The sequence below is a fragment of the Rutidosis leptorrhynchoides genome, chromosome 3 (genome assembly GCF_046630445.1).
Source record: "Rutidosis leptorrhynchoides isolate AG116_Rl617_1_P2 chromosome 3, CSIRO_AGI_Rlap_v1, whole genome shotgun sequence".
In the NCBI taxonomy this organism is placed as follows: domain Eukaryota; kingdom Viridiplantae; phylum Streptophyta; class Magnoliopsida; order Asterales; family Asteraceae; genus Rutidosis; species Rutidosis leptorrhynchoides.
In genome coordinates, this window is record NC_092335.1 from 341,869,214 (window position 1) to 341,879,003 (window position 9,790).

A 9,790-nucleotide genomic window follows, 5' to 3' on the forward strand; every position below is an offset into this window, starting at 1 on the left:
ACTTGTTGTTTAACGGAGAAAGTTAATGACAATTACACCTCTCTTTTTTATTAACTTTTTAAAAAAAACTCCATTTTATATATCTGAATAAAATAGATTATCGAAAATAGAAAACAAGGTAAAATAGTTTACCTTTTTTATGGGAAGTGATATTTCCAAACTTTAAATTGATAGATCCACACACATTTGTTGTTTTTTTCCAATAATGCCCTTCAAAAAAATTGTATCAAAAAATTTGTATAACATATCATTAAAGGCAGTTTAGTAAATCTAGTTGGATCTATCAATTACATGTTTGGAAATATCAATTCCAGGATTTGGTCAAATAAAAAAGATACAAACACTCCAAATGAAAGAAGTACCAATTATTAAATGTACCTAACCAAATAAGAAACTTGCAAGTAACAATGTGTACAATTTATAAAGCTGTAGTTGTTGAAGGACTATTTATGTACTACACTCTAAATATGGCGAACTATTCTATGTGGTAGTCCAAAACTAGAATCACTTCTAGCATCTTCCAGCTATTCAACACTACTCACAAACACAAACACAAACACACTTGTTCTTACACAAAAAAAGATCTAACCCAGATCTACAAAATTTCATCAAAATGCAATACAAAAACCTAGGCAAAACTGGACTAAAAGTCTCCCAGCTTTCATACGGAGCATGGGTAAGTTTCGGCAATCAAATCGATGTCAAAGAAGCCAAAACTCTACTTCAATGTTGCCGTGATAACGGCGTTAACTTCTTCGATAACGCCGAAGTTTACGCAAACGGTCGTGCTGAAGAGATCATGGGTCAAGCGATTCGTGAACTGGGTTGGAAAAGATCCGATATTGTTGTATCAACGAAGATCTTTTGGGGTGGGCCCGGACCAAATGATAAGGGTTTGAGTAGAAAACATATAATTGAAGGAACAAAAGCTTCATTGAAAAGACTTGATATGGATTATGTTGATTTGATTTATTGTCATAGGCCAGATGTGAGTACACCAATTGAAGAAACAGTTAGGGCTATGAATTATGTGATTGATCATGGTTGGGCTTTTTATTGGGGAACTAGTGAATGGTCTGCTCAACAGATTACTGAAGCTTGTGAGATTGCAAAAAGGTTGGATCTTGTGGGTCCATGTGTTGAACAGCCTGAGTATAATATGTTTGCTAGGCATAAGGTATTCAAAATTTATTAGTGTGATTTACTATTCATTAGTTTGTATTTTTTTATTTGTTTTTTGTTTGATGAGATGAATCTTGATTGCTTATCTTATCTTGATTGCTTATTTTAAGTGTTCATCTGCTTGCATGCTTAGTTTAGTAAGAATAAATACTAACAGTTGCTTATTTTTGGTGGTTTAATTAGATTAGATTGTTAATTGTTATTATTGATGATTTGTGTTATGTAGGTTGAGAGTGAGTATCTTCCATTGTATAATAACTATGGGATTGGGTTGACAACATGGAGTCCACTTGCATCTGGTGTTTTGACTGGAAAATATAACTCGGGGGTTCCGGCTGATAGTCGTTTCGCGCTGGAGAACTACAAGGTATATTTTGGGATATTTGGTGTTGAAATGAATATGTTTACATTGGATGTGGTATTCTTTAGCATAAGTCTTTGTATGAAGATAATATACATCTTATTTGGATAATTGATTACTAGGTTGAAAACATATGTATTTTGTGATACTGAATATTTCATCGTGAAACCATCGCAAGATAGCGTAGTGGTTGAGGTCCTGATATCCGTTCAAACCTTTCTACCAGCTAGGGGTGTAAATGAGCTGAGCCGAGCTCGAGATCGGCTCGTTTAAATTTCATAGAACAAGAGCTCGAGCTCCGAGCCCGGCTCGTTTGAATTTCAAAGAGCAAGAGCTCGGGCTCGGCTCGGTTTGAGCCTATTATTTCAAGCTCGAGCTCGGCTTGTTTGATATTATACAAGTTCGAGCTCGGCTCGAGCTCGGCTCGAGCTCGACTGCTTAATTATATCATATCATTCTTTTTATATTATATTATATTATATATTATATAATTATATCAATTGAAACCATATACTTGTACTGTTCATGCGATTATATTATTATTAATTATTTAAATTAACCGTATTTCATATTTATTGTTTATGTAATTTTTATCCACTTATAATTATATTTAATATCACTACTGCTGCTGCTGCTTGTTAAATACTTATATGTTATATTCTTTCAAAAATAATATTTAGTGTATACCAATGAAAAGCTCATTTAGGCTCACGAGCTTATTTGAGTTCGAGATATGAAGCTCGAGCTCGGGCTTGTTTACTAAATGAGCTTCAAATGAGTTAAAAGTTCGGGCTCGAGCTCTTTTAATCTCGGCTCGAATTGAGCTTTTAACCAGCCGGGCTCTAGTAGCTCGCGAGTTGCTTGGCTCGTTTACACCCTTACTAACAACATATCTTGGGGGTGGCTAGGGAAATGGTCAGAAACGGTCACGGGATATTTCATTTATTAGGTTAGTTGACCTGCTGATGTATATTCTATACCCAAATTGACACATGTACAATTAGGTTGAAATTATTTTTTTTTTTTATTTTTTTTATTTTTTGACATCAGTTTGGGATCACCCAGGGGGACTTAACCACCCACGCGTTCATCTCCCATAGTTGCATAACCCGCCACTGGAGGAAACTCGGACCAATCCGAGGGCATGGCCGGTAAAACCCCCTCCCCGCTACCCCCACACTAAGCGAAAGGTGACCTGGGTGGATACTTCAGGTCAGGGATAACATTGAGTGCAATGTTGCAGTCCAGCAGAATCGAACTCCAGCAGAATCGAACTCCTGACCTCTCGCTAAGAGAGGCAGACCACTACCAGCTGAGCTACAACTCAATGTTCAATTAGGTTGAAATTACCACTTGGCATTTGTTGTTGCATATATATTTGAAATGTCATCCCTTTTTAGGATCTAAGCGAACTAAGCAGTATCTTGCTTTCAAATACTTTATTTTTTTCTTCTTATATTGGATAGAACACTATGGATTTCAGCCAATTGTACAAGTTAGAAAGAGATCAGATTCAAAGATTATTAATTGTGTATGCTAACTCAAGCAACAGCCTAGCTTTGATAAGGATGCCTTACAATTTACCTCCGCTCAAGGACTTACAATTTACCTTATGAAAGTTGTACTCGTAATAATTTACATTTTGGGTTATTCAATCATAATTCCAAAACTTCAATTTCTGGGAAGTTTTCCATTCGCAGTAATTTGTCCCAAATTAGTTATGATTCCAAGAAGTTTATGACTTTGTTATTGTTGACGGTATTTAGACGCTCAAGAAATAGTTATAACACTACATGAACTATCTGCATGTCAAACATTTAGTTGTTATTAGCAATGGGAATATAATTTACCAAATGAAAAGGTTCCATTCACTTTTTTTTAAGGTTTCAAATTGCAATGTTTGTTTTGCAGAATTTGGCAAGCAGATCATTGGTGGATGGCGTGCTGAATAAAGTTAGGAACTTGAAACCAATTGCGCATGAGCTAGATGTACCCATGTCTCAGCTTGCAATTGCATGGTGTGCTGCAAACCCTAACGTTTCATCTGTTATTACTGGCGCCACCAAGGAGTATCAGGTCAGATCACATCCTTCATATCAACATTGACTAAACATTCTTGTTCTAAAATATTACAATTTCTCAACTCTAATCCTTTGTGTTATTATGATAATCAGATTATAGAAAACATGAAGGCGATTGATGTCATTCCTAAGCTTACACCTGATGTTATGGAGAAGATTGAAGCTATCGTTCAGAGCAAACCAAAGCGACCAGAATCATTTAGGTGAAGAAATCATTGATGATGATGATGATGATGATGATGGCTTTTTCATAGCCGATTCTTCACATTTGAATATCTATTTTCTGTTATCTTTTTAAAAGTTTTTATGTTTTTAAAGAGTTGGTTGTTAACATAATTGTTATGAGACTTTATGTGTCTGCTGTGAACCCCATGTTAGCTATGTTGTGGTGGTTTGTGTTATTTATGACTTGAGAATTTAAATAAAAAGGAATAGCATCTGCACAGGGGATTGCATTCTTAGTTTTTGTCAACTGTTGTTGCAAATTTGGGTATGTTTGGTACAGGGCAATGATACCATAAAAATGACATTGAATTTGTTCCTAAATGTAATAACTGCACGAAATGGGTGTTTTTTTCAATTTTGCTTTTTTTTTTTCTTAAAAAAAAAAAACTAATTTCTCTAAATTTCTCTATCTGGAAAGTAATATGCTAGGAACACTGATTGCATTGTGGATTATTAACCCAACTAAAGTTATATGTCCTTGCGTTTTCTAGAATTTAAGATTAATTTAACAGCTTTAAATTCTAAAATTCCAGTAGTATACAGGAAAGTTATCCCACCTTCATACCGGTTACTAGTATCATATACTTAGATTAACTAACGCGCTTCTAGCCGAGTGGTATTCTCATTTCTTGCGTTTGGGGCTAAGGTTTGAGATCGTGAGTTTGAGTGTTGCTCAACTCACCATCTTAATTAATCTTCCTGAAGCATGAAACTCCAGATTCATTTTGAGGAGGTTTCCTCCCGGATCCATCCAGGATTCAAACCCGCCGCCTGCTCCTCTGGATAGTTTAAGGATCACGTTTCTGTAATGTAATTCGGGTTTTCTTCCGAAAGCGTGCGTGTCAAATGATCGCGAAGGTGGTTAATACTCCTCTGAGTGATGCTCACAACTTGCTTTAAAAAAAAAATAGCAGATTTAGATTATTAATCTGGTTTAGATATGACAATTGTGACTCATTATGGTATTTATATTTGATTGGTTATCTTTCACTCTTAAGCCTGTTTTATAAACTCGGATCCCAATTTCTAATATTAACCCGACTTGCACTTTAACACTTATGTTTTGACATTTATTCCTACGCACAATCATTTTTTGTTTGTTATGGGAACGGAGTGTTGGGGTGCAAATCAAAGTCCCATATCGGACAAAGAAAAAAGTAAATCTACATATTTTAGAGTATTAAAGGACTTTTGGCTTGTATGTAGGACATGTTTTTGGCTATCGATCCAACACGGGGCATATGGGTCGAGTGGTTAAAATCGTCCACACTATGCATACAACCTCCTAACCAGACTTAAAGCTTTATAGTTCTACTCATAGTTAATATCTTAGTCACAACATAAAAGGGCATGTGACTTAGTGGTATCGAGATAATTCATGTGTCTTCAAATTGTGAGTTCGAGTTCAGTGATGGATTATTTTTAATTGGGTATCTTCACCAAGGACTTTGCTAACATTGCAATACTAAACGAGAGAACATCGACCTGGAAATATGCACAACCCCTATGTAACTGAACAATATAATGTAGGCACTAAAGTAACTGTGGAAAATAAATTATTCGGTTAATAGATCGTAATGAGATCGGTCAACAAATCATTAATTAAGTGCAAAGATGTCATTTTATGTTCAAAAGGTGTATATTTGGTAGCGACTCCCCAACTCTATGTTTCCTTTGAAAACCCGCCAAACCCACACCGAAAGAGTCGGCTGCCGAAAAATTACCTCCAACGAGTTCCCATACATGTGACAGGAGCAACGATCATCGCACTGCCACAAGAGTGGTAACTTCTTTCCGCGAGTGGAGATTGAAGTTGCGCCTATTTTAAGTTCAAAGCTTCCATATGACGGATCCCGACTTCAAAGGTACCGGATACCACTGAACTATTAGTACATTGGCCCAAGGATGTCATTTAAGGCCCACATGTCAAGACACGTTTTGTCCATCTAATGTGAATTTTGTCATGGGTTGGACCTTTTTCATTCCTCACTCCATACCCAAAACCCTCAAGGCCTCCTCTTTGACCATTAGGGGTCGCCCGCTATTACCGGTCTTAGTCAATTGGTACTAGTTACCTTATTTTTATGGGTGATTTGATAATTTGGATGACAATCATAAAACACATTATACTTATATACATTTGGAGAGGCAATTTCAGCACTGTTCACGGCCCAATTTCTGCCCAATTTTAGTCCAGTTTCGACCCAATTGTAGCCCAACTAATTTGTTAAGTCTCCTGTCAAATTAAGGATTTAATTATGAAAAAACATTATTGTACAAACTAGTTGTAATGTGCAGGTCAGCATAAGTTTATTTATTTGTAAAACTATATTGTATCTTGTGTTTAAGTGTTAAGTGTACTGCCTTCACTATCATCACAAGATAGACCAAGTTTCAAGGTTACTTCTGACCAGCGTAGAATGTATGCAGAACCAGCACGAGCTTTTAAAGAAGAACCAGTAACCGAAGAACTTGCAGAGGCTGGAGCAGCACACAATACTTAGACAAATCGTTCTCCATTACAAACATGATAGTTTCCTGTGTTGTCTACATCAATTGGCACTATTCAACTGACATCAAGGTAGCAATTTTTGTCACAGCTCTAGCAAGTCAACTTCGACTTTTCAGTCGGACTAACCTTATTATAACTGTGATATATACATAGTCTTTTCGCCTTCGTTACCGGAAAACCTTTTATATTCCACCATATTACCATCAGCGTTTAATCATCTAAAAACACAATTCTCCTGAAACCACTTCGGTTTGATAACCGATGATCCAGATCCATTAACTTTGAAAATGCTGACGAAGCAGCATGTTGTAGATGGTCTTAATGGCCAAAAGTTGATGATAAAGAAGGAAGTGTTTGGAATGCTCGATAGAAAATTTAGTACTGAAAATCGGATTGAGCACACCATGAAGGAAACAAAGAACAAATACAAGGACCAAACCCTATGTTCAAAGAATCCAGGTAATTCTGGATCCAATGAAATCTTCATCAATTATCTTGCCCCGAAGTCATGTTAAATCTTGTGGAAAATCTTTCTTCATCAACCTTCGAACTTAGAAATTCCAAAATATCATCATAAATATCTTCGATATTTCTGAGAATATTTTCATAACTCTTCTTGTCCGAAATTATTTATCTCCTCGTGCTATCTATGTTACATCATAACGGAAACTATTTTAGTTTCTGAAGTTCTTTAAAATTTGAGTTTAAATTATGAATGATTTCTGGAGTAGTGTTGGGAATTGAAGCATGAGTTAGTATAATATAATGACGCCGGGCCAACGTGGTTATATTACAGTAAGTCATGCTAAATTTTTAATGGAACGTGATGATGATTTACAGATCATACCCTCATCATGTGCCATGTTACATAACTCTTTCATTCTACTTAATTTCTAAGCATATCACGGAAATATTTCCTTGATATTTTTGTTCTTCCGTAATTCCAACAGTTTGCTAATAAATCGTGCTATTTCATTTTCTTTCTGAATAGAAGATTTCCTTCAATTTCTTGAATTCCAGAAATCCACCGTGACTACGTCAAAAGTTAAGACGAAACTTTTCACTCTTTTGTGATAGCTTCACTCGTACGCTTCACATGATCGAATCGTTTTATCTATATTAATCAATAATGAAAACATTTTTAGTGTTAGTCATGACGACCTCGATCAAATTTCGGGACGAAATTTCTTTAACGGGTAGGTACTGTCACGACCCGAAAAATTCCGACTAATTTTAAACGAAACTCTCGATACGATTTAATATTCTTGACACAATAAGCAAAGTCTGTAAGGTTGAGTCTCAAAAATTTTGAACTGTTTCATGAGTTCATTTACCCATCGACTATTTCCGGCGATTCACGAACGATTATTTGTATTTAGATATAAATAAGCATATAAAAATAAATATAAATAAATAAATAAATATATATATATATATATATATATATATATATATATATATATATATATATATATATATATATATATAATATTTTGAAATAAGATTTAATTAATAGAATTTAATACCCTGAGTTAGATTTTAATACTCAGTACAGATTAATTGGAATTAAAAACATATAATGGATTAACCTTTTCGATCAGGTTTCAAACAGTTAATGAGTGACATAATTAATTATATTTAATCTAAAGTTTGGGATTTTTAGGAACACTTTTATATCGTAACTGTTTAGCAATGGACACAATACAATCATCCGGAATAAACTGTCGGTAGATATTTTACAGACTACTATTGTTAAAACACGTTTTAAAATCTTTATAGATATATTATATTAAAAATTTTGCTTTTCACTTTTAGATTTACACTGACTAAATGAATCCGTAATTGAATGTATTACGTGTTTATGAATGAATGAAATTAAAACTTTGTCTTTGTCTGCTCACTATATATCTATCATACCTAAAGTATCATTCTAACTATCTAATATATATACACCTAATACATATGCAAGATGGATAAACCAAAAACCCGTTTCATATTTCTTTCTCTAGTCTACTCACCTTCTACGATCACCTAAACAACTATCATCACTCCCATCATCAACTAATCATCATAACCTACTCGATATACAAGCTACAACTCGATTAAACTATTGTTTTCATCAAACTGATCACACCACCATAAGCATCCTTCTTGTTCAAAGAACCGAGAACCGACACCAAACCATCATTAAAATACCACTTTTTCACTTCATCACCTCGATCACCTTTATCACCACCACCTTGAACCATCCTTGACACCATCTCATCGAGAATCCACTCTGAAACCATCCCCATTTACTGCTACTACCGATGCTCCTGTTATTTATTTGTGTTGATAATTAACAAACCCAATATCAAAACCATCATATATAATCATCATTATTAAGCTTATATCATTACTTGCTATTCGTGGTTATCTGTTTCCTGTTCGAGTTCATCAAAACATCACCATACGAACACCACAAATAAACTTGTGACTGTAGAACAACCACAATCAAAACCCATTTACATTACTATTATGTTTCTGTTACGATTACTTATCACCACCATAGCCCACCATCTCCACATTCACATTGTAATTTTCTTTTCTTTCTTCTCTCACCCGCAAGCAACCACCCTCGTCAAACTTCATCCCCATCATGATCCTCCACCACAATCACTTCTCTCTTTAGGCCAACGACCACCAAACAAAAACATAACCATCCCAAATCACTCCTGCAGCCGATACTTTAGATGCTACTGTTCGTTCGTATTAGATTCTGTTCAAGTAAAGAATGAAGATAATTAAATGGGTCTGCTGCAACATCCATTACTACAACTGCAACCGATATCTAGCTACTGTGTATATATTTTTGTTAAACCCCAAACGAAAATCGACAGCCACCTTTATCGATCGCTACTACTGCTGCAGTTGTAGGCTTCTGTTTCTTTATATATTTCCTGTTAACGATGATGAGAGAAGACGAAATAAAATAATCTTGATAATGTTAATGAATAACGATAATTGATGATGAGTTTATACAAATGGAGACATGATGATAATGATTGATGGAAGTGGGAATAGGTGTATGTACAGAGTGTAAAGTGAAAGACACGATTTAGGAATTGCTTTTGATTTTGTCGGTTGGGGAAAAGAAAAAAAAGAATTGAATCCTTTTTGCATCGGGTTTCATTTAGGTTAAATGATTTCTAACGGGCCACAACACTTCCTTTTCGTCAGTTGGGCCGAAGATATACTTTGGGCCGAGGTTTATACATATTAGTCTGTTGGGCCGTTATAGGGTAATTGGGCCGGAATGAAATATAAAACGGGTTAAATAAACTAGGTCTGTGATTTGTTCAGATAAAACGAAACAGATAAATGGTTAAGGGTGTTTTCGGGTGTTCGAGAGGTCATGGGTTCGAGTCTCACAAGGCACAATTCTTTTTA

General features: G+C 35.2%; 1 protein-coding gene across 1 annotated transcript; it reads left to right on the plus strand.

Annotated features, from left to right (window-relative positions):
• Positions 1 to 523: 523 nt before the first annotated feature.
• On the plus strand, positions 524 to 4,072 carry LOC139897535 (probable voltage-gated potassium channel subunit beta). The gene is made up of 4 exons (XM_071880233.1): positions 524 to 1,177; positions 1,409 to 1,549; positions 3,455 to 3,619; positions 3,718 to 4,072. Exons 1-4 carry the CDS (start codon positions 614 to 616, stop codon positions 3,829 to 3,831), a joined length of 984 nt encoding a protein of 327 aa, XP_071736334.1. The 5' UTR covers positions 524 to 613; the 3' UTR covers positions 3,832 to 4,072.
• The last annotated feature ends 5,718 nt before the right edge of the window (positions 4,073 to 9,790 follow it).